Here is a 24,424-nt window from a genome sequence, read left to right as displayed (position 1 = left end):
GTTTCTCTTAGCCAAGATTTTTTTCTGCTGTTTCAAAAAAGGAATGTAACTATGCAAACTTTTTATTACCATGAGATTTACACTTTAGGGAAATTCTTAATTGTAGGAGAATTAGAACCTGATATTTGGGGAGCATTATGCTGACTATAAATGCTTTGATTTGGTAGTGATAATGAAATGCTTAGATAATACTAAAAAGCCTGGTTTTCACAGTCAGTGAATTCAAATGGAAAACACCTTCTACGAAGTTAGCATGCATCGTGCCCAGGAATGAAATAGAATTGCTTCCCCTTTTGAGAACAAAATAATTTAGACTACTGAGAGCTTTCATGGTCTCATAAAGTTCAGTTAAAAGGCAGCTTTTTCTGGTTGTCTTTGTGTTTCAACTTTCTATTCTTCCAGATTCTGACACCTTTTTTATGGGTTCCCCATTAGCCTAGTAACATTAACTGTCTCTCCAAAGAAGTTTCTGTCCAAGGTCTTCAGGTCAAGTTGAAGATGTCAGGACTTTTATGATTTCATGTGAATCTATCCATTAATTTTCTTCTAAGAACAGGGAAGGTTTTAGAGCTCAAAGAATCTTATTTATTTATTTATTTATTTACTATTTTGGCATCTTGCTGGTACAGGGATTGAACCCTAGATCTTGGTGTTATCAGCCCCATGTTCTAACTACTGAACTAACTGGCCAGCCCCTTCACTCAAAGACTTAATGGGAGAGTCCTTAGAAGTTGGTCTTGTGTGTATCATTCACTGATTTATTTAGCAATGTAAGAATGTCACATTCACTATAAAGTACATATCCGTAAACTGCCATTATTGTCATTATATCCATTTGTCCCAAAAGACATTAAGAGGGGTTCTTTCCCTCTCCCTATTTAAAAATGGATACTTTTTTCACACCCTCACACTTATAAAGCTATTTTGGTGTTTCTTAGTGTTTGGATCCAATTTCCGTGGTTGTGCAAACACTCTTATTCATGCTGACACTGTCCCTAACCTCCCTTTCTGTTAGGGCAGAGAAGGACAACTGCCCTGACAGGAGAGGGGGCCACGGAGGTTACTGGGCATCTGGCCAGACGTACCCAGGATTATGCCTGCCCTCAGTCATGGGTCCCAAAAGGATGCTTCTACCAGGCTTTTTTGAGTCATAATCCTCTGAGCTTTCACTCATCAAATCCAGGTGCTGGGAGAAGGACTGGGGTGTCATGGCAGGTAGTCAGTCCTTCTGGCTTCTTTCCACGGACTGAGTCATCTTCTGTTGGCTTGAATAAACAGTGATCCGCCACCCGTGGAAAGTTTAAGGCTAAGAGCTCAACTCAACAGAAAAAGAGCCCCAAGCAGTTGTGATTACAACGGCTCATCTAACCCTTTCCCACAATTCCCCTTTTTAATGTCCTTAATAAATTAAATGTTTCTGCCCTATAATAGAGGCATGAGATGCCCCGTGTTAGCATCTCATTCAAGTCCTGTGATGGCTCCCTTTCACTGCTAGGAAGACCCTCTAATGCAGATCTGTTTTCTTGAGAGCTTTAGTTGGTGATTCAGAATGTGAAAACAGAAAATAAAAGTTTGATGATTTAGATTTTTTTTAAGTTTTCCAAATTATGATATGTTGTTAGAACAAACTTTGGTTGCTTTATCTTATTAGAGACAGAGGGCGAGTGGTTTGAATGAATACATCCTGCTGATTTAAGTATATATGTATATATTTAAAGGGGGTAGTTCTCTACCATTTGATGTTTTTCCTTGTCATTTCCATATTTTTGATCATTGAAGCTTTTGAGGTGGATGAAATAATGCTGTTTTTCTTATATTTAAATCTCTATAATTCAAGTTAAGTTACGAAAAATGCCTTTTTTCATCTCTGGGTAATTAAACTGCAGTTTAGTTTTGGTTTATTAAAAGGTTGTGCCTTTTTATCACAGCTGTTCCTTTTAAAGTTTTAAATAACTTAAAGAAGGCAGCAATGGTTCCTGTCTCTCATGCTGGTTAGAGGTGGTGCTGGGCTGCTGTAGGAGGAGCAAGGTGAGGGAAGGGAGGGTGTGTTCCTGGAAGTATAGCTGGCTTTCAACGTATGGGATGTTTATGACCCCAGAGCCTAGACTTACATCCTACAAAAAGGCCACTGAGTTTCTGAAGTGACAGATTTAACAACTGAAGATGGCCCAAGTAAATATTATGGACAAATTGCCATGAGTTAAAGTGCCATGGAAATTATAATCATCAAGATTATCTCCACAATTTCTTTTTAACTGAGTCTAAAAAGAAATAACCACGAAATGGTTATGCTGAATTCGTATGCATCATGACTTATCTAGAACATTTTGTTATATGCAGTATTTGTTTGCATAGGTAGAAATAAAAATCAAGTCCTTAAACCTTGGAGTTCACACAAGTTTTGTATATGTTATTAGAGATGAAGGCTTACAAAAACCTTGTAAAGTAAGCAAGGCTGATATTTTTATTCCCATTTTACAACTGAGGAAATTGAAATTCAAACAACTTAAGTGAATTTCTTGATGCTCTGTGATTAATAAAATTTCAAATCTAATTTTTTCAGATCCAGTGTTGTTTTTACTAGATCCTAAGCTCTCTTTCCTGCAATTTCCAGGGACAGACATTTCCAGAAATGTCTATAGTTTTGTTGAAGAGGCATGGACTTTTGGGAGACTGACATGGAACAAATGTTGACTCAAGTGCTTGGAAAAAGAGTAATCTCAGGCAAATTACTTACCCTTTAGGAAATTCAGTTTTCTTATTTTAAAAATAAAAATAATACCTACCTAGATGAGTTAGAATGCTCCTGGCATCCTACAAGTAGCAGAACATTTTACTCCAATAGACTTAAACAGTAAGAAAATGTATCTCCTAAAACATGAAGTCCAAAAGCAGGACTGGCTCTAGTGTAGGTTGAAGCAGTTTTAAAATATCAGCTCAGTTCCTTCCCTCACTGTTACCTGGGTGGCTGTGCACTTGGGCTGGCCTTCTCAGGGTTGCAAGGTGGCTGTGGCCATTCCAGGATTGATCCAGATTAGCTACACCAATGTAAAGGGGAAAGGAGGCAGTCTTTTCCTTTATCTTTATCTTCGGACTGAGAAAACAGTCATAAAAAGCTTCCCCAGACTTTCCTTACATCTTTATGCTTCTACTGTTTCATCATCAGTCCAATAGTTCACAAATCACTAGCAAGGAGGATGGAATTATTACAACCGGTTTAGACTAATCTCTTTGGGAGGGATGAGTGCTGTCTTGTGAGGATTAAATGAAGCAACATATGTTAAAGTTCTGGAATTTGATAGGCATTTAGTGTTATATCCTTAATGTATATATAAGAATATTTTGTATTTCTTTACATGTTTGTTGTATATATTCATGCTCCAAATGGACATTGACTATATTAAATTTCCCTTTACTAAAAAGTTCCTATGAATTCTCTATCTCTTCTTTCTGGATCTACCAAAACATTTTAGCTAGTGGGGAAAATGTATAGAGTCTGTATAATTTTTACACAGGCCTTGTTTGAATTTCATGTATAAGGGCTATCGTGGGGTCATGTGGGACAGGGACTGCGTCCTTGAAATCACATTTGGTTTGGAGAAGGTGGTGTTCTCATTCTTAAGGGGAGATATGAAATCATTTTCAGAACTTTGGTAGGAAATTAGGTGCCCGTACTGTATTAGCATAATCATGTCTCTCCTGTTGTAATGCCAAAAAAGATCCATAGCCAGGAAATTAAAACCATTAAGTCTGTTTTTAGCATTAATATGTTCATTTTTCCATAGTAACTTGGGAAAGAACAGAGAGCTTTGCCTTATCAACAAATTTTCTTTTACGTCAGTGACAGTGCTATTCAAACAGCAATGTGTGCCTAATAAAGATTTAGTTTTTACATTATTAATGGGGCTGGCTTTACTTTGGAAGAGTTATGTAACAATCCAATGGCATACAAATAGAGACCAACTTCTATTTTCCATTTACCAGATTAGTCCTTTTTTCTTTGTCTTGGCTTCAAGATATCTTTCTTGATGTTATCTTCATTTCTGACACCCCCGTTTTCCTTTCCCCCACCATCAAAGTTTTATCTCACAGTTATTCCATTGAGATTGTTTTTGTTTAATCCCTTATTGTGCCTATTAAATGAGTTTCCAGATTTTGTATCATTTTTATTCTTAGAACACAAACCCTGAAGAGTCCTTAGTAACTCAGCATGACACCCAGCTCATTGGTGACCAGATGTAGGTGGTTCCTAAGGGACCAACAGGTTCAGGATGACCTGGGAACTTGAGTAAAACACACGATGTCCCTGCAGTTGCTTTTTAAACAAGTGCCTTGGGACATTGGTCTCATACTTTGACTTGATTTAATACCACATTCAGTGGATGAAAGACTGGATGGAGCTCTATTATGGCATGACCAAGTTAAAGTCCAAGAATGATAATATTTAATATGTCTCTGTGGAGGTTTCCTAATTGTAAATGACAAATGTGGAGCACCTAAGGAGAGCAATAAAGGCTTGCTTTATGTAATTCAGTTGTCAGAGGAATGAGTAAGAGAACTGGACATTTGCCAAGAATTATGCCAAAAAGGAAGGAGAATACGAAAGAATAGGAGTGATTAGTGATTTCACTCAGTAAACCAAAACAATTGTTTCCAAACCTGGCTGAACATCAGAATCACTTGGGGAGTTTCTCAGCACCGGGGAATTCTTTGTCCCTGGAGATTCTGCTTTAGTGGACCCATTTCATTGAATAGATTAACTATGATAGATTAATATGACTATTCCCCTTTTGTTAAATGTTTATATTTTCCCCATTTTGCTGTCACTCCCTCTCTTCCTCCTTAATCTTTACTGTTCTTCATATCCTCAAAAACTAAATCTACACCCCTGGTCCCAGCCCCGTATCCCCTTCAGAGTTCTCCCAAGTGTGTCTCCTCCCATCTTTCTGTCCTACTTAGAATATGAGTTTGCATTTTAATTTGAAAGAATTGGTGCAGTTATTGGAAGGATAAATGTAGGTTGGTCATAAGCATATGAAAACTATTTACCCTCTAGTAATCAGGTAAGCACAAGTTAAAACCCTGAGCTATGCTTTCTTGTTGTTATCAATTGGCCAAGATGAAAAGAGATGAGAATACTTGATTTGGGCATGGGTGTAATGTCAAAGTCACTCTCCTACCCTGCACTTGGGAATGTGAACTGGTAAGACATTTCTGGAAAGCAATTTGGCATTATACATCAAGAGCTTTGAAATCATTCGTGTTCTTTGACCCAGTTCTAGCATTGGGAAACTATCCTAAAGAAATAGCAGATATGGAAACAAAGATGTGTTTGCAACAGCGTTCACTACACTGAATTTTATGGTAACAAAAAATTGGAAGAAACCTAAATGTCCAAGAATAGAGAAATTGTTAAACAAAGAATAACATCCCCATATGATGGAATATCATTCACTCAAAATTGTGAGAATTTTTTTGGTGGTAAAATATATATAACATAAAATTGACAATTTTAACCATTTTAAGTGTTATTCAGGGACAGGCAGTACATTGACATTGTTGGACAACCATATACCCAACTTCTCCTCCCCTCCCTCACCCAGCCCCTGGCAACCACATTCTGCTTTCTTTTTCTAAGAATTTTACTACTCTAGGTACTTCATATAAGTGGCATAGTATTTGTTTTTTTTGTGTTTGACTGGCTTACTTCACTTAGCATAATATCCTCAAGCTCCATACATGTTACAGCATGTATCAGAATTTCGTTCATTTTTAAAGCTGAATAATATTTCCTGTATACCTATATACCACTTTTTGTTTATCTGTTCATCTGTTAATGGAAATTTGGGTTGTTTCCACCTTTTGGCTATTGTAAATAATGAATGTTGCTGTGCAAATATCTCCTTAAGAGCCTACTTTCAATTGCTTTGAGTATATACCCAGAAGAAAACTGCAGTTTTGAAAAATGTTTAATAGTAACGTGCATCACGATAACTTGTCAAATTAAACAGCTGTTTAGCATGATTCTCTTTTTTTTGAAAAATTAAAGAATGTGCATCATAAAAGGACTGGAAGAACATAGTTAGAATTTGGGATTCTTTCATTTTCTTCCAAGTTCTCTATTATAATAAGGAATGCATACAAATAAATAGTTGAATTGGAGAGAGGGTCACTCCTCCATCTCCAGATCAAATCAACAGGATAATTTAAGCACTAGTTTTCTTCACATGCTATCCTGCTTTGCTTCTGAGTTACTTTGTGGGCAATAATTTCAGAAGTATCCCTTGAGATGCAAAGCACCATGAAATTCTAATTTAATTACCTGTGTGTCTCACAAAAAGAATCGCAGCTGTTGTATCACAAACAAGGAAAAATAAAAAGAACTTGGCTTGAGCTCAGTTTCTTCTTTGTTGGAAAGTAGATTCTCTTTAGCCAGAAGTAATCAAGAATATTTCCTTTATTCTTTCTTTATTTGGTGGCTCACCAGTATGGGGATCCAAACCCTTGACCTCAGTGTTACAACACTCCAATCTAACCAACTGAGCTAGCTGGCCAGCCCCTATTCTTGATTTTTGTTGAATGTCTCAGTACAGATGCAAATGTGAACAAAGTCTTTATTATGAAGACTTCATCACTCACTTTATAATTAAGGATTTACTGCTTTTAGAGCTAGTTCACAATGAGGTAATAAATAGAGTGCTTTTTTTTTTTTTTTTTTTGGCAGCTGGCCAGTACAGGGATCGAATCCTGGACCTTGGTGGTGTTAGCACCACACTCCAACCAACTGAGCTAACCAGCCAGCCCAAAATACAGTACTAATAATGAGGCAATGCTTGAACAAAAATCTATTGTTTTGAATGCTTGAAAAAGAAGTTTCATCTTTTAAATGTAATAATGAATTGAAGAATGTAAATTATTTACCCCCTTTCAAAAAATATTTAGTACTAAAATAGAAAAAATCAATAAGAGTGTTTACTAAAATATACTGTTGCTCAAATATATTTGAGTAATGAAACAGGTTGTTACTCAAAATAGCCACTGGAATTCTCTTAAGATGTGAATGTTTGGTTCCCCTCTTAAGATTTGTTTCCTTCATGGATTCTTCTCTAATTTAGCTTCACTTATGTCTAATCATTTTACTTCTCTATCTTTATAGATAGTTTTGCACTATTAATCATTATTTATAGATTTCTTTATGTATGGGCTAATTTATTGTTCATGTTCATTTATCCTCCTGCTAGTTAAACTGTGACATTTTCAACAACATAAAACTTCTCCTTTGATGCATTTTTATGGGCACATTTCACTGATTGCCAAATCAGTTTTTTTGAAATATCAGTCTTTAGTCTAATGAGACTGAGAAAATATATTTCGTGAAAAACACCATTCTTTCCTAGGATATATCAATATCTATTTCTGTTGTATATGACATTCAAAGTTCATCCTATTAACAAATCAGTTCTCTCTGTTTTATTTCTCATTTTTATCTTTCCTGTTTTACTCAACTCCCTTTTACTAAAAAATAAAACAAAAACAAACCCAGAAAGTAATAAAAAAGAACTAAAAAAAAAAAAAAACTTTTCTTTTTATTTTTTTATTTTTTAAAAAAACCAAAGGGTAAACAGAGTGATACAGAGGAGAGAGCTCAGGCTTTGGAATCCAGCTGAACTGGTAAAGTTCCTGCTTGAGCACTTCTATTCTGCATGCCTTAATATTTCTGTGCTCTAATTTCCTTATTGGCAAGGAATTCCCCCTACCTTAAAGAGTTGTCAGAATTAGAAATATTGTGACTGAGGTGTCTCATATAATGCCTTGTACCTAATAGGTGCTCAGTAATCCATGGCAGCTACTATTATTATTTCTTTTACTATTTGGTGTTTGCTTTTTGGTTTCTTTTTTGGTGGCTGGCTGGTCAGGGGATCTGAACCCTTGACCTTGGTGTTATAATACCACACTCTAACCAACTGAGCTATTTGATATTAATCACAGCTTTCTTTGGTAGAGAATATCATCTGTGCTGTATTATATTATTGTTAGAAATACACTGTCCCTGTTTGTAGGAAGATAATATCTTCCCACCCCATGTCACCAAGCTTGGTTGTGTGTCTTGATTGATGTGCATTCTAAGCAGAAGCTTTAAGAGCCATTTGTGGTTGTACCATGTGTACTTTTTCCTTGGCCAATTCCACGAGAAGGCTGCTCCTTCAGGCTCGATCCCAGAGGGAGGACAATGTGGAGCAGAGCTGAACCATGACATCAAGTTCATGACACAGACACGTGGCTTGAACAGGAGTTGTAAGCCACAGGGTTTGTGAGTCATTTGATACCGTGGCACATTTGCCCTAAAATGACTGACACATTATCTTCAGCTGAAATGGATGGTTTCATTATTTCAACCTCTACATGTATTTTTATCAAGTTTGAGTCTTATAAAACAAAATTTTAAAAAACAACAAAATACAGTTAATAGATTATTTGTATCTTACATGAGCTGGTATATTTGTCACTTGTCTCAGCCTAGTTCTTGGTAGGAAGTGGATACATTATTCTCTCCTTATTCCATTTTTTTTCTTGTGTGATGCTAATTTGTGATTTTAAAGAAATTTTTCATTTCACCTAAGTTGTATTTGTTGTTCTTAATATTGTTTTACTTTCTTTTTAGTGCGGGTAAGATCTGTACTGATGTCCCCTTCTTTGTTTCTGATACCATAGAAGTTAATTTGTATTCTCTTTTCTTCTCTCTGTCTCATGAGCAGTCTGCCTAGGAGCTTATCAATTTTATTAATCTTTACAGAGATCCAACCTTTAGCACTACTGAAGTTTTAATTGCACATCTACTTTCTATTTCATATATTTCTGCTTTTTTAAAAAAAATTATTATATCCTCCTACTTTGGGGATAATATGCTGTTCTTTTTCTAGATGGAATCTTAGAGCATTGATTTTTCAATCTTACTCCTTTTCCAATATATGCATTTAAATGTATAAATTGTTCTGCATCCCAGAGATTTTGATATATTGAACTTTCAACATTGTTCAAGTATCTTTTTTCAGTGTGATTTCTTCTTTGACCCTTGGTTTATTCAGAAGTGGGTTGCACAATTTCCAAACTTACATTTCTTTATTGTTCTCTTGTTTAATTCTATTGTGGTGAGAGAACACACTTTGCATTTTTTCAGTCCTTTGAAATTTGTTGAGAAGTGCTTTTTGGCCCAGTATATAGTCCACAGTGGTTGGGCATAGCATTCCAGGTAAGTCAGATTAACTTGGTTAATTGTGTGGTTCAAATCTTTCATATCCTTACTGATATTTTTTGTTTGTTTGATCATCACTGAGAGAGTGTTTTAAAATCTCTGACTATACCCATACCAGCCAGCTGCCAAAATAAATAAATAAATAAATAAAATTTCCAGCTGTGATTGTAGATTTGTTTATCTATTTTTTTAGTTCTGTCAATGTTTCCTTTATATGTTTTGAAGTCATGTTAATAGGTACACTTAAGACCATTTTTCTTGTTGAATTTACATTATGAAAGAATTATTATCTCTTGTAATAATTTTTATCCTAAAGTCAGTTTTGACTGATGTCAATATTTAATCGTTTACATCTTTATGCATCATTTCACTTTCAACCTTCCCGTGTCCATATGTTTAAAGTGTGTCTTTTTAAAATGAATATAGTTGTGTCCTTTTATTTTTTTTTTGCTGTTATTAAATTTAATTTGAAAAATCACTTTTATTTGGAGCTTTTAGGTCATTTACATTTAATGTGGCAACTGATAGTTGGGGTTATGTCTACCATCTTGCTATTTATTTTCTATTTGTCTTCTATGATTTTTGTTCTTTTAGTCCTCCATTCCTGCCTTATTTATTTTATTTTTATATCAATTTAGTATTACATTTTCTCCTCTCTTATGGTCAGAATCAGTAAATGTCCTCATGGAAGGCGATGGTAACTTAGCCCATCTTGGAAGAGAACTTCCCTCTCTGGGATTTTATTTCAATTATTTTTGTTTGTTTTCACAGATCTTTAATGTCTGTAAAAATGTGTTTTGGATATGTATACTTTTTTCCCCCTAGTTGTTATAGCAGGAGTGATGGCTTCCAAGAAGACTACTACATATTACTTGAAAACACAAGTTTTCCTCCTGACATTTAATATTCTTCTATAATGGCTACATAACTTTCCGACATTTGGAATATATTTTATTCCATATTACATTTTATAATATTATTGGAAACTTAAGAATAATTTCTTTTTATCTTGTAACAAATAACCTTGTAAATAAATGTCTGATCACATATTTAATTATTTTTCTTGGCATAAATTTGTAAATATTGTGTCAAATAGGTATACATAGTTTTAAAAAATTTTTTGCAGTTTTATGTTGGCAAATTTCTGCCAAGAAATATTGTACTTATTTACTTTCACATTATGTGACAGTTCTCACTTTCTTTTTTTTTTTTTTTTTTTTTTTTATTTTTATTTTTATTTTTATTTTATTTATTTTTTTTTTTTAAATTTTATTTTGTCGATATACATTGTAGCTGATTAATGCTCCCCATCACCAAAACCTCCCTCCCTTCTCCCTCCCCCCCCTCCCCCCCAACAATGTCCTTTCTGTTTGTTTGTTGCATCAACTTCAAATAATTGTGGTTGTTATATCTTCTTCCTCCCCGCCCCCCGGTTTGTGTGTGTATGTGTGTATGTGTGTGTGTGAATTTATATATTAATTTTTAGCTCCCTCCAATAAGTGAGAACATGTGGTATTTCTCTTTCTGTGCCTGACTTGTTTCACTTAATATAATTCTCTCAAGGTCCATCCATGTTGTTGCAAATGGCAGTATTTCATTCGTTTTTATAGCTGAGTAGTATTCCATTGTGTAGATGTACCACATTTTCCGTATCCACTCATCTGATGATGGACATTTGGGCTGGTTCCAGCTCTTGGCTATTGTAAAGAGTGCTGCGATGAACATTGGGGAACAGGTATACCTTCGACTTGATGATTTCCATTCCTCTGGGTATATTCCCAACAGTGGGATGGCTGGGTCGTATGGTAGATCTATTTGCAATTGTTTAAGGAACCTCCATACCATTTTCCATAGAGGCTGCACCATTTTGCAGTCCCACCAACAATGTATGAGAGTTCCTTTTTCTCTGCAGCCTCGCCAGCATTTATCGTTCATAGTCTTTTGGATTTTAGCCATCCTAACTGGGGTTAGATGGTATCTCAATGTGGTTTTGATTTGCATTTCCCGGATGCTGAGTGATGTTGAGCATTTTTTCATATGTCTGTTGGCCATTTGGATATCTTCCTTAGAGAAATGCCTACTTAGCTCTTTTGCCCATTTTTTAATTGGGTTGCTTGTTTTCTTCTTGTAAAGTTGTTTGAGTTCCTTATATATTCTGGATATTAATCCTTTGTCAGATGTATATTTTGCAAATATTTTCTCCCACTCTGTTGGTTGTCTTTTAACTCTTTTAATTGTTTCTTTTGCTGTGCAGAAGCTTTTTAGTTTGATATAATCCCATTTGTTTATTTTTCCTTTGGTTGCCCGTGCTTTTGGGGTCGTATTCATGAAGTCTGTGCCCAGTCCTATTTCCTGAAGTGTTTCCCCTATGTTTTCTTTAAGAAGTTTTATTGTCTCAGGGTGTATATTTAAATCCTTAATCCATTTTGAGTTGATTTTAGTATACGGTGAGAGGTATGGATCTAGTTTCATTCTCCTGCATATCGATATCCAGTTATCCCAGCACCACTTGCTGAAGAGGCAGTCCCTTCCCCAGTGAATAGGTTTGGTGCCTTTGTCAAAGATCAGATGGCAGTAAGTGTGTGGGTTGATTTCTGGATTCTCTATTCTATTCCATTGGTCAGTGTGTCTGTTTTTATGCCAGTACCATACTGTTTTGGTTATTATAGCTTTGTAGTATAGCTTAAAGTCAGGTAGTGTTATGCCTCCAGCTTTATTTTTTTTGCTGAGCATTGCTTTGGCTATTCGTGGTCTTTTATTGTTCCATATAAATGTCTGAATAGTTTTTTCCATTTCTGAGAAAAATGTCTTTGGAATTTTGAAGGGGATTGCATTGAATTTGTATATCACTTTGGGTAGTATGGACATTTTCACTATGTTGATTCTTCCAATCCAAGAGCATGGAATATCTTTCCATCTTCTTGTATCCTCTCTAATTTCTCTCAGCAGTGGTTTGTAGTTCTCATTATAGAGATTTTTCACCTCCTTGGTTAACTCAATTCCTAAGTATTTTATTTTTTTGGTGGCTATTGTAAATGGGCAGGCTTTCTTGATTTCTCCTTCTGCATGTTCACTATTGGAGAAAATAAATGCTACTGATTTTTGTGTGTTGATTTTGTATCCTGCTACTGTGCTGAAATCATTTATCAATTCCAACAGTTTTTTTGTAGAGGTTTTAGGCTGTTCGATATATAGGATCATGTCATCTGCAAACAGGGACAGTTTGACTTCATCTTTTCCAATCTGGATGCCCTTTATTTCCTTCTCTTCTCTGATTGCTCTGGCTAGTACTTCCAACACTATGTTGAATAGGAGTGGTGAGAGTGGGCATCCTTGTCTAGTGCCTGTTCTTAAAGGAAAAGCTTTCAGCTTTTCCCCATTCAGGATGATACTGGCAGTGGGTTTGTCATATATGGCTTTAATTATGTTGAGATACTTTCCCTCTATACCTAACTTATAGAGGGTCTTTGTCATGAATGAGTGCTGAACTTTATCAAATGCTTTTTCAGCATCTATAGAGATGATCATATGGTCCTTGTGTTTGAGTTTATTAATATGGTGTATCACATTTATTGATTTGCGTATGTTGAACCAACCTTGCATCCCTGGGATGAATCCCACTTGATCGTGATGAATAATTTTTCGTATGTGTTGCTGTATTCTGTTTGCTAGTATTTTAGTGAGGATTTTTGCATCTATATTCATCAAGGATATCGGCCTGTAGTTTTCTTTTTTGGTTATATCTTTACCTGGTTTTGGTATCAGGATGATGTTTGCTTCATAGAATGAGTTTGGGAGATTTGCGTCCGTTTCAATCTTTTGGAATAGTTTGTAAAGAATCGGTGTCAATTCCTCTTTGAATGTTTGGTAAAATTCTGCTGTGAATCCATCTGGTCCTGGGCTTTTCTTTGTTGGGAGCCTTCTGATAACAGCTTCAATCTCCTTTATTGTTATTGGTCTGTTCAAATTTTCTACGTCTTCACGGTTCAGTTTTGGGAGCTTGTGTGTGTCCAGAAATTTATCCATTTCCTCCAGATTTTCAAATTTGTTGGCGTACAGTTGTTTATAGTAGTCTCGGATGATTCCTTGTATTTCAGATGAATCAGTTGTAATATCGCCTTTTTCATTTCTAATTTTTGTTATTTGAGTCTTCTCTCTTCTTTTTTTTGTTAGCCATGCTAATGGTTTGTCAATTTTATTTATCTTTTCAAAAAACCAACTTTTTGATTCGTTGATCTTTTGAATTGTTTTTTGGTTTTCAATTTCATTCAGTTCTGCTCTGATCTTAATGATTTCTTTCCGTCTGCTAACTTTAGGATTGGATTGTTCTTGTTTTTCTAGTTCTTTAAGGTGAAGTGTTAGGTTGTTCACTTGCCATCTTTCCATTCTTCTGAAGTGAGCATTTAATGCAATAAATTTTCCCCTCAATACTGCTTTTGCAGTATCCCACAGGTTTTGGTATGATGTATCATTGTTTTCATTAGTTTCAATAAACTTTTTGATTTCCTGCTTGATTTCTTCTTGGACCCATATGTCATTAAGTAGAATGCTGTTTAATTTCCATGTGTTTGTATAGTTTCCAGAGTTTCGTTTGTTATTAATTTCTAGTTTTAATCCATTGTGGTCTGAGAAGATACATGGGATAATTCCAATTTTTTTGAATTTACTGAGACTTGATTTGTGACCTAATATGTGATCTATCCTGGAGAATGATCCATGTGCTGCTGAGAAGAATGAATATTCTGAGGTTGTTGGGTGGAATGTTCTGTAGATATCTGCCAATTCCAATTGGTCTAGAGTCTTGTTTAGATCTTGTGTTTCTCTACTGATTCTTTGCCTAGATGATCTGTCTAATATTGACAGTGGAGTGTTCAGGTCCCCTGCTATTATGGTATTAGTGTCTATTTCCTTCTTTAGGTCTAATAGAGTTTGTTTTATAAATCTGGCTGCTCCAACATTGGGTGCGTACATATTTATGATTGTTATGTCTTCTTGATGGATCAGTCCTTTTATCATTAAGTAGTGTCCCTCATTGTCTCTTTTTATGGTTTTTAGTTTAAAGTCTATTTTGTCAGATATAAGAATAGCCACTCCAGCTCGTTTTTCTTTTCTGTTTGCATGGTAAATCTTTTTCCATCCTTTCACTCTTAGTCTGTGTGTATCTTTATGGGTGAGGTGGGTCTCTTGTAGGCAGCATATAGTTGGGTCCTGCTTTTTGATCCAGTCAGCCAGTCTGTGTCTTTTAATTGGGGAATTTAAGCCTTTAACATTAAGAGTTGTTATTGAAAGGTGTTGATTTATTCCTAGCATTTTATTGGTTGTTTGGTTGTCTTAGGTGTCTTTTGTTCCTTGCTTTCTGATTTACTGTTTGGTTTCTTTGTTTGTTGGTTCCTTAGGTTGTAGATAGTGTTTTTGTTAGCTTGTTTTCTCTTCATGAATGCCATTTTTATTGTACTAGCGTGTTTAGATTTTTCTTAGGTTTTTATGGCAGTGGTAGTTATTTTTCAGGAACCAAACCCAGTACTCCCTTGAGGATTTCTTGTAAGGGTGGTCTTGTGGTAGTGAACTCCCGCAGTTTTTGTTTGTCTGAGAAATATACTATTTGCCCCTCATTTCGGAAGGATAGCCTTGCAGGGTAGAGTATTCTTGGCTGGCAATCTTTGTCTTTTAGTATTTTGAAAATATCATCCCATTCCTTTCTAGCTTTTAGGGTTTGTGATGAAAAGTCTGATGTTAACCTGATTGGGGCTCCCTTATAGGTGATTTGACACTTCTCTCTTGCAGCTTTTAAGATTCTCTCTTTGTCTCTGAGTTTTGCCAATTTGACTATGACATGTCTTGGAGAAGGCCTTTTTGGGTTGAATACGTTTGGAGATCGTTGAGCTTCCTGGATCTGAAGATCTGTGATTTTTCCTATACCTGGGAAGTTTTCTGCCACTATTTTGTTGAATATGTTTTCAATGGAATCTCCATTTTCCTCCCCTTCTGGAATACCCATGACTCGGATATTTGAGCGCTTGAGGTTGTCTGATATCTCTCTCAGATTTTCTTCCATGTCCTTGATTCTTTTTTCTTTCTTTTTGTCTGCTTGTGTTATTTCAAACAGCCCATCTTCAAGTTCAGAGGTTCTCTCTTCAACTTCGACAAGCCTGCTGGTTAAACTCTCCGTTGTGTTTTTTATTTCGCTGAATAACTTCTTCAGTTCAGCAAGTTCTGCTACATTTTTTTTCAGGACATTGATTTCCTTGTATATTTCCTCTTTCAGATCCTGTATACTTTTCCTCATTTCATCATGATGTCTAGCTGAGTTTTCTTGTATCTCATTCAGTTTCCTTAGAATTATCACTCGAAATTCCTTGTCAGTTATTTCAAGGGCTTCTTGTTCTATAGGATCTAGAGTATGAGATTTATTAACTTTTGGTGGTGTACTTTCTTGATTTTTTGTATTTCTGGTGTCTTTTTTTTGTGTTTATTCATTGTTGTAGGGGGTTTCACAGTCCACCGGTTTAAGACTAATGACTAATAGGATGTTGCTGTGGTTGCCAATTTGGTATGGCTCCCACCGTGACTGCTCAGTTGGCCTCTAGTGTCTTGTGTGTGTGGTTGCCTCGGGTCTTGGGCTTCTCCGGGGATCCACCTTTTTGGTCAGCTTGTACTCTGCTGGGCTGGTGGATCACGTACCACAGGGTGTGTGATCTCTGTTGAGCTTTCACTTTCTGTACAGGACTTCTCCCCGTTCCGTGTGCTCTGGCCCAGGCTGTTAGATCATGCAGTGGCGACCCCACCGGGTGTGTGGTTTCTGTCGAGACTCCGCCTCCCTGGCCGCACGTCTCCCCCCTCTGTGCACACTGTGCTGGGCTGGGGCGTGTCTTCTGCACCCCTCATCTATCAGCTGGGCCTTCAAGACCCTGCTCAGCACCGCCTCGCCCAGGAAGTCTACCAGGTTTCTGCTAGGCACAGACGACCGGTCTCTCTGGGTGCCTTTGTAGCACTGTGTAGATCTTTCTCGGGTCTTGTTCACCTTTGTATCCCCCCGGTATAAACCGAGTCTAGTGCCCGCCTGCAGCCTGCTCTCCGGCAGGTTCAAGCGGACCTGGGAACTCTCCTACCACACTATTCCCAACCAGAAATTCGTTAGGCTTTTTTCCAAACTGGTGGTCGCAGAGATGGTATCTGCCTCCCAGTAACAGGAAGTTTACCGGGGCTTGAGTCCAGGGTGTGGTGGAGTGACAGTCGGCCCGCCCGTACTTCCTAGCCCTCCCAAAACTGGTCGGGACGCCCCACACCCCCAGTCCTGCCAGAGAACCGCGGAGGGAGTGGGAGAGGAGGTCGGCCCGCAGGGTCCGGAAAGCCCCGCGCCAGGCCAAGCAAATGGGCTCAGTGATGGCCGAGCAGGGCGGAGCTGCCCGCACCTGGGCAAATGGAGGCAGCACCGGGGCAGTGAGTGGCCTGGTGGTGCAGGCGGAAGCCGCGTGGGCATTCACCCCCCGAACAGAGCTGTGCCAGGGATCACTCACAGTGCTGTGCCAGGTCGGGCGCTCGCTCTGTCTCTGGTTTGTTGCCTTCCGTGTTCTCGGCGCTGCCGCCTCGGGCTGTTCAGTCGCGGCGCCGCTCGGGCGCTCCCAGGAATCTTCTTTAATGCCGGCCTGAAACCTCGAATCCTGAATAGGGCAGCTGGCCGCCTTCAGTGCGGCCCCAGCCTCCGGGATCCTGGCTGCATCCACAGCAGCCCTGGCGCCGTGTTCCCTGTTTCAAGACTCACTTTTGCAGCTAAGAATCAGTTCTTTTCCTGCTCCACACTTCAAAGCTGTTGCCTGTAAATGAGGCAGCCTCTCCTGCCGGGGGCAAAGTGGCGTTGAGCCCCCACGACCGGCCAGCAGCAGCAGTCCTCCCTTAAGAGATGGCCAGAGGAAGGTCCACAAGTTTCCCGGCTGCCTGAGGCCCAGTGGCCACCTTTTCCACCTCAGCTACTCCGCGCCAGCCGCCGCAGCCGCCGCCATCTTGAAACCCATCCAGTTCTCACTTTCTATAGTGGTACATTAACAATCTATGAAAGAATTTTATTTCTTTTGAAATATATCTACATGCTATTTTAGTCTCCATAAAATCTAGAAAATGTTATGACTTTTTCCTCAATACTGAACTTACTGTCATGGAGTCATATGAGCCATAGAAAAATGTATATTATTAATTTTTTTGGTATCTATATTTTGGTCTGAAATTTAAAAAAATGTATTGTTTATGGTAACAGAAGAACAGCTGTAAGCCCAAATATTCATTTTGGTTGGTTTTGGCACATAAGAGGTACTCAGTCAATATTCATTAATGGATTTGGCATGTCTTGCTTTTTGTATCTTCTTTTTTATATCTTTAAGAGAGGTATTCCATGTTCTTTGGTTTCAGGGGAAATGAAAGAATTTATTTGCTGAAAAAGATTGTATATCTTGATAGGAATTGGTAGAAAGGAAAGTGTATAACTTCTTTCTTCTCCTAAACCTTTTTTTATTTGGACTCTCTACTGAATGAAAACAAAGACCTTTGAGACATATGAGGCTAAGACTTATAAATCATACCTTTTTTTGATATCATGTTAAATATCTATAGTCTGGGTAAATACTTTTTCCATTTTAGAATGGGAACATCTATACTTCTGGCGAGAAAAAAATGATTTTTTTTTTTTAGTTAAAGATTTTAATTGGCTTTTGCGATTCTGGAATCGGGCAACACATTATTCCATAAAATAGAGTAAGTGTTCCTGAAAAAAATGATATTTAATTACCTACAGTGATGCAGTTGGACATATTTTTTTTTCTTATTACACAGGTACATAACTATCAGAGCCAGCTAGTTGAAATTAATACTTACTTGATTTTTCTTTCCATGTAGAGATACTTGCTCTACTTAAAAAGTAAGACTTGGGCTGAGCCCGTGGCGCACTCGGGAGAGTGCGGCACTGGGAGTGTGGCGGCGCTCCCGCCCGCCGCGGGTTCGGATCCTATATAGGAATGGCCGGTGCACTCACTGGCTGAGTGCTGGTCACAAAAAAGACAAAAAAAAAAAAAAAAAAAAAAAAAAAAAACTAAAAAAAAAAAATTAAAAAGTAAGACTTCTAGAAAGGGCACAATCCTCAATATTCAGAAAAATATATTTTCTTTTTGTTTGATGTTTAACTTAAATTATGGAAAAGCCAAGAATACCCTGTAATTGTGCCTACCACCACTTTTACTATTTCATTTATGCAGTTATGATTTAAACAGGAATGCCTCTATCTTAGAATTGTATTTTTCCCTATATAACGTCTTTTTGTATCATCAAATGGTCACTCATTAGGTATTTAGTCCTTATATTTCCCTCAATGTGATTTTTTTAAAAAATAAAGACATTATTTTTCATGTGTTTGTCTTAGGCAGTTTCTGTTAGTCACTAAGACATTAATTTTCTTCTTTTCCATGCTCCCAAATGAAATAATATTAAATATTGTTGCCTGTTTAATGATGTATGTGAGGAAACCCTTAAATGGATACTGGGAAGTGTCACCTCAAAAATACAGTGGGTATTCAAACACTGAAGTCCTTTCAAATGCTGAAGTGTTTTCAAAGGTTGATATTCAGTTTCATACATATTCAGAAAGGGGTTCCTATTCTCTTTGGGCCAAAATTAGTATGCAGAGGCACAATCTCTGCCTTTCTTAATTTCTTCCTGTAATTGACGTTCTTTACTTTGTTTCTATATCACTTTTATGGAACTGATCATTTCAGTATGTTTACCCAAATGACCCTCCTTAGTGCTTTGTATATTTTTAAGGGTTTAAAAAAACTATTTTTTAAAATATGTGCAGTGTTATTTAAAAAATTTTATTGCTTACACACACACACACACACACAGAGAGTGATAGCTTCCAAACAGACTACTACATCTCACTTGGAAACAGAAGTTTTCCCTCTGACATTTAATATTCTTCTACAATATAAATAGCTACATAGCTTTCTAACATTTGGAATGTATTTTATTCCATATTACACTTTATAATATTATTGGAAATTTAAAGTAACTTTTTATCTTGTAATAAATACCCTTTTAACTAAATTTTTACATTTACACATTTCTGGTAGATGGTCAAAGAGAGGGTTTTTTAAAAAAGGCTGGGGCTGCTCGGTTACAGGAGAGTTAGGTGGGAAAACCCAATGGAACTGAAGACAAGGATATGCAGTTTCTTGAGCATTAAGTCCTAATAGCACACTAGAATGTGGGTTGAAGGCCAATGGAATATTTTTACTTGCTCATGCATTGGAGTTATGCAAACAGAAGTCATTGCACACCCAGGGATTCATGATTGAAAAAGTAAACTTGTACATTTTTTTTAAATAGGTTCAAAAAGTCATTTGAATCTGAGCCAACACTACAATCAGGAATTAATTATGCGGTCCTCCTCCTGGCAGCTGGGCACCAGTTTGAATCTTCCTTTGAACTCCGGAAAGTTGGTAATTACAACTTGGTATTTTACATGGAAATCAAGAAATTGAACCCAACTTGGTACAAAGAAAAAGAACCATTAATAGATAGATCCTGTTGCTTTCTATCTCATCAGACTTCCTGTGGGGAGTGGGGGGGGTGAGGGGAATAAAAAGCTTATTATAGCTCCTTGTTTGATGTTTCATATTATTGTGAAGAATCCTGGTATTAGGATATAATTCAGTTTTTAATTTATTTTAAAATAAGCCCCCTGGTTAATATTTATTGTTCCAGCTCAGACTAATATTAAAGGTATGGGCTCTGTATTCAGCCCTCAACTCCCAAATAAGGTTAGTGTTGTGTGGAACTCCAAGAATGTTTTCTGTTTTAGATTGTGCTTTCCTGGTGATTTTTTTTAAAAAAAAAAACCTCTGATAACTTCCTTTTTCTGTTTCTCAAGCACACCTTATGATTTCACTGGTGCTGGAGGTGGAACCTCCCAAAGTCCCTAGAATCACAGGTCAGGTAGATGGCAGTCTTGGTAGTGACTGGTGTCCTCAGAGACCATCTCTGAATTATAGACATTGATAGAATGTGCTTTTGTCCCTTTTATCTGCAGACTGTCTCATCTGCTGACCCTTCTGTTCAGATTCTAGATACTAGAATATTGTCTGTGGTAATCAGATTTTGCTCTCTTAAGTGTCTAATCAACTGTTTCAAAGAACTTTTCCAACTATTTTAGGGTTATTACTACAGACATAGAAGTATTTGCCCTGATTATTCATAGAGGGGAAAAATACATTGATCTTAGTGAAGCTATGAATTATAGAAGAAATTTTTCCTTTAAAGCTTTTAACTGGAGAATGTTTTATTTAATTTTCCTTAAAGAAAAATGAATCCTGGACTTTTTTACATTATTTGGGAAGGGCTTATAAGATATCCATATGTAATGTTCTGGGAAATCTTTGAAGGTAAATAAATTCTGAGTATTAAGTACTTTTTAAAAGGCCCAGACTAAAAGAATGATAAAATATTAACCACTGCTGGATTGAAGTGGTATTGAAGACACTAAGCTCTGATTGAAATGATTTTTTTTGTTGTTGGCAAATGAAATCAGAGTAAATACATTGTGACTTGTGCTTTTCAGAAATTATTATAATAAAATTTTGCATCTAAGATTAATTGAAAAACTCTATACTAGCCAAAACTCCTTCAATGTCAGTGGTCTGAAAATAATTTGTATTGCTCTGTTCTTGAACTGAAAGTGAAGTTTTGTTTAAGCCACTAAATCATTGCAGAAATTGACATTGATTTGCATATGAAGGTAGAACAATAACAGTGGTTAGAAAATGTTCTTAGTCTAAATCTCATTTTTAAGTTAAATATGGATTAAGATGGTCAGTACTTGGAGGTTTGAGGAACTGCAATTAATATAATTTTGTTAAGAAAACATACTTTAATTTTTTCCAAGAACTTATTCATAATACATACTGAATAAGCATTTGAAAACATACGAAGTTCAATTTAAAATTTTGAAAATTGTATAACATACACAGACTTAAAATATAAGAGCTAAGTTTCAGGCTTCTAAAATACTTGATATATACTCTAAATCGCATGTCCTTCAATAATGAAAAAATAATTAAAACTCACTAATTTTGGTTCTATTCAATCATAAATTATGCTAATCAAAATAGGTTGATTTAAAGTTAATTTTTATATGGTAAGATAGGATTAAATGGATTTTCAAGGAAAGAGGTTAGCAAATAAATTAATATTCTAACATAATAATGATATTAATTAATAGTATATAATAAAAACAAGACCGATTAATAACATATTTGGCACACTTTAAAGATATACAGTTGCATTCTTTCTTTAAATGCTCTAATAAAAATTTTCACTAATTCATATCTCCTCCCATTCCTCCTGTTGGCCCCCTGCAAACATACAAATTAGTCTGAATTACCGAGTTCTTAAATAGTAAGACTTTTCTTTATGAAACCCTTTCATTGAATACTTTTTGAGAATTTTACTTATTTATAAAGGATAAATTATTAAAAATTAAGATGTCATAAGATGAGCACAAAATCTAAAGCTTTCTAAGCATATTATCTTTAAGATTTCTAGTGTAAGAAATGATTCTTCACTGTCATGATCTGTTGCTCAAAGACTCTTAATTCTAATTGTGTTTGAGGTTATAACTAATTGCTTTATGGATCTGTTTGACTTTTCTGGTTTTTGAAGAATCATTGATGTTTAGAATATTTTAACTAGGATTTAAAAACATAGAACCACAACTTATATCTTCTTCCTATTTTTAGCTTTAAGCCTTAAAATTAAATTCAAATTTTAACAAAATAAAAGATGATTCCCATCTTCTGTGGAATTTTTCAACTACGAGACATTTTATGGGAGACAGTCAGGATCATAAGTTTGGGTTCCCAGTAATAATGATGCTGTAGTAAAAGAACATGTATTTGGAATTGAGACAAACCACTATTTGAATCTCATTTTCAGCGAGCATTAAAAAAAATTATTGAATATAAAATTTGTGTTACTGAATACAAAAATCCATGAGTTAATCCAGAAAAAATAAAACAAAAACAAAATTTATCACTAACCGCAAAACATCTCTTTTGTCACCTGTGGTGACAACTTAACAGAAAATTGGAAATTATAGGGAAAGAATTAAGTACTTTTTTCCTTTCTAGGAGATACTATAGTTCATCCAGTTGATGAAGTACAGCTCTTCTTGAACTATGCTACATATACATATATTCTCTTCAAGAGAATGTATTCTTCAAAGGAATGAGGTGAATAAAGTAGAAGGGATGATCAAGCTGATAACAATAGTGATGCTGAAATCATTGATTTTGGCAAGGATCATCAGAACTAAAACCATTAAGGGAAAATATTTGTTTTTTTAATAATTTACATTTCACCATATTTACATGGTAACAATGCTAATTCACAGATTGCTGTTAGTCACAAAGGAACAAATATACCTGCACTGCGGAGGGACCGGCTGTCAGTGATCGAGCCTTGCATCACTAATAGGGATGGCCGGACGTGTGCCTGCTGATGTGATGACTATGAAGTCCACAGCTTTGCAGTATTGTGAAATATAATCTCTAAAAACGTTTAACCTGAATATTAAGATCTAATGTCCGGGCTGGCCGGCTACTCAGTTGATTAGAACATGGTGCTAATAACACCAAGGTCTAAGGTTTGATCCCTGCACTGGCCAGCTGCCAAAAAACAAACAAACAAACAAACAAACAAACAAACAAACAAAAAATAGGAGTGTCCATTTCAAGTTACGTAAAAATCCATGATATAATAAGAGAAAATAGGTTTCACAACAACGTGTTCAGTATTATCATGTTTTAATTTATGCACATGCAGACATACATAGAAATTCTAGACTGATGTACATCTGTGATGGTGACAGTTACTCTTGGGTTTTCAACTCAAATGATAATTTTCAGTTTCTTCTGTGTACCTTTCTGATTAGTCTGACTTTTATTTTTTTACAATGAACTTAGACTGTGTTAATAATTAGAAACTTAACAAAGCTATTTCGATCTGAAAGGAGGAATGAAAGTTTAATTTTGCTTTTAATGACAAGTGAGCTGTACCTGTCTACAGTGTATTTGTAACATTCTACTTCCCGTTCATCTTTTAGGGGTGAAGCTAAGTAGCCTTCTTGGTAAAAAGGGAAATTTGGAAAAACTCCAGAGCTACTGGGAAGTTGGATTTTTTCTGGGGGCCAGTGTCCTGGCCAATGACCATATGAGAGTCATTCAAGCATCTGAAAAGCTTTTCAAACTGAAGACACCGGCATGGTAATAGCTGTCATGAGTTCATACAATTACTTTTAATAAAGAGCTCCATATTATTTCCATATTGTATTTATTGAACTGTCAATTTGATGGTTTTATTTGCTTTAGAACAAATGTAGAATCTAGAGGAAAATGTGATATTCATAAAGAAAGTGTGTTGAATATAGGTTCTGATGGGTTTGGATATGGCTGATGTCAGCCAGTCACTGACTTTGACTTTCCTATACATTAACCACCCACTGGCCCAAGTTGGCCAGTGTTGCCTTCATGAATCAAGCAGAGACCACGCATTTTACACATGGAAATACGACTCATGTTCAGGGCCTGGGACCACGTTTCCATCTCAGCTCTTGGGCCTCTGCTTCAAACATATGCCCTTTGCTTCCTTTATGTTCTAACCTCAGTTTTGGAAATCTCATTCTTGCTTTTCATTTATTTTTACTTAGGGTTTGACTGACATATTCGGGTGTTTCTTATCTATGTGTGTTTTTCTAATTTCGAGTTGTTCTTGGAATGCACCCAAGTGTCATCATTATCTATGTGGTAATTGGAGAGATGAAAACAAAACTCTATCAGCATTTAGGAACATTTTGAAAATCAATGCCAATTTTATTATGCATCACATGTAATGGTTGACTGTAAAGACTTTAAAAGGTTAACAATGATGTGAAAAAAGGCTCTTCTCAGAGCAACTCAGAGCCCAGGCCACTGATTTGCCTCAGCCCAGGCTTGTTTTCATCACAGGAACCAGATGAGGAGATGACAACCATGTTTCGTGTGAAGGATTTCCTCACGTCCTGGTGTCCTTCTTTCACCAGTCCTCTCCGTATCACTCCAACAGTGATCTTTCTCAGATGCATGCCTGACCCTTCCC

General features: G+C 36.3%; 1 protein-coding gene across 1 annotated transcript in view; it reads left to right on the top strand.

The window, feature by feature from the left end:
• Window positions 1-24,424, top strand: part of MAP3K5 (mitogen-activated protein kinase kinase kinase 5) — a 202,100-nt gene that overhangs the window by 92,896 nt on the left and 84,780 nt on the right. Inside the window, exons 8-9 of the mRNA XM_063097188.1 lie at window positions 19,622-19,734; window positions 23,394-23,553. Of these exons, the coding sequence (XP_062953258.1) occupies window positions 19,622-19,734; window positions 23,394-23,553 (273 nt within the window). The remainder of the gene's footprint in view (window positions 1-19,621; window positions 19,735-23,393; window positions 23,554-24,424) is intronic.

Source organism: Cynocephalus volans, chromosome 5 (genome assembly GCF_027409185.1).
Source record: "Cynocephalus volans isolate mCynVol1 chromosome 5, mCynVol1.pri, whole genome shotgun sequence".
Taxonomy (NCBI): domain Eukaryota; kingdom Metazoa; phylum Chordata; class Mammalia; order Dermoptera; family Cynocephalidae; genus Cynocephalus; species Cynocephalus volans.
Note: the sequence above shows the minus strand (reverse complement) of the source record. Positions and strands in the feature narration are given on the sequence as shown.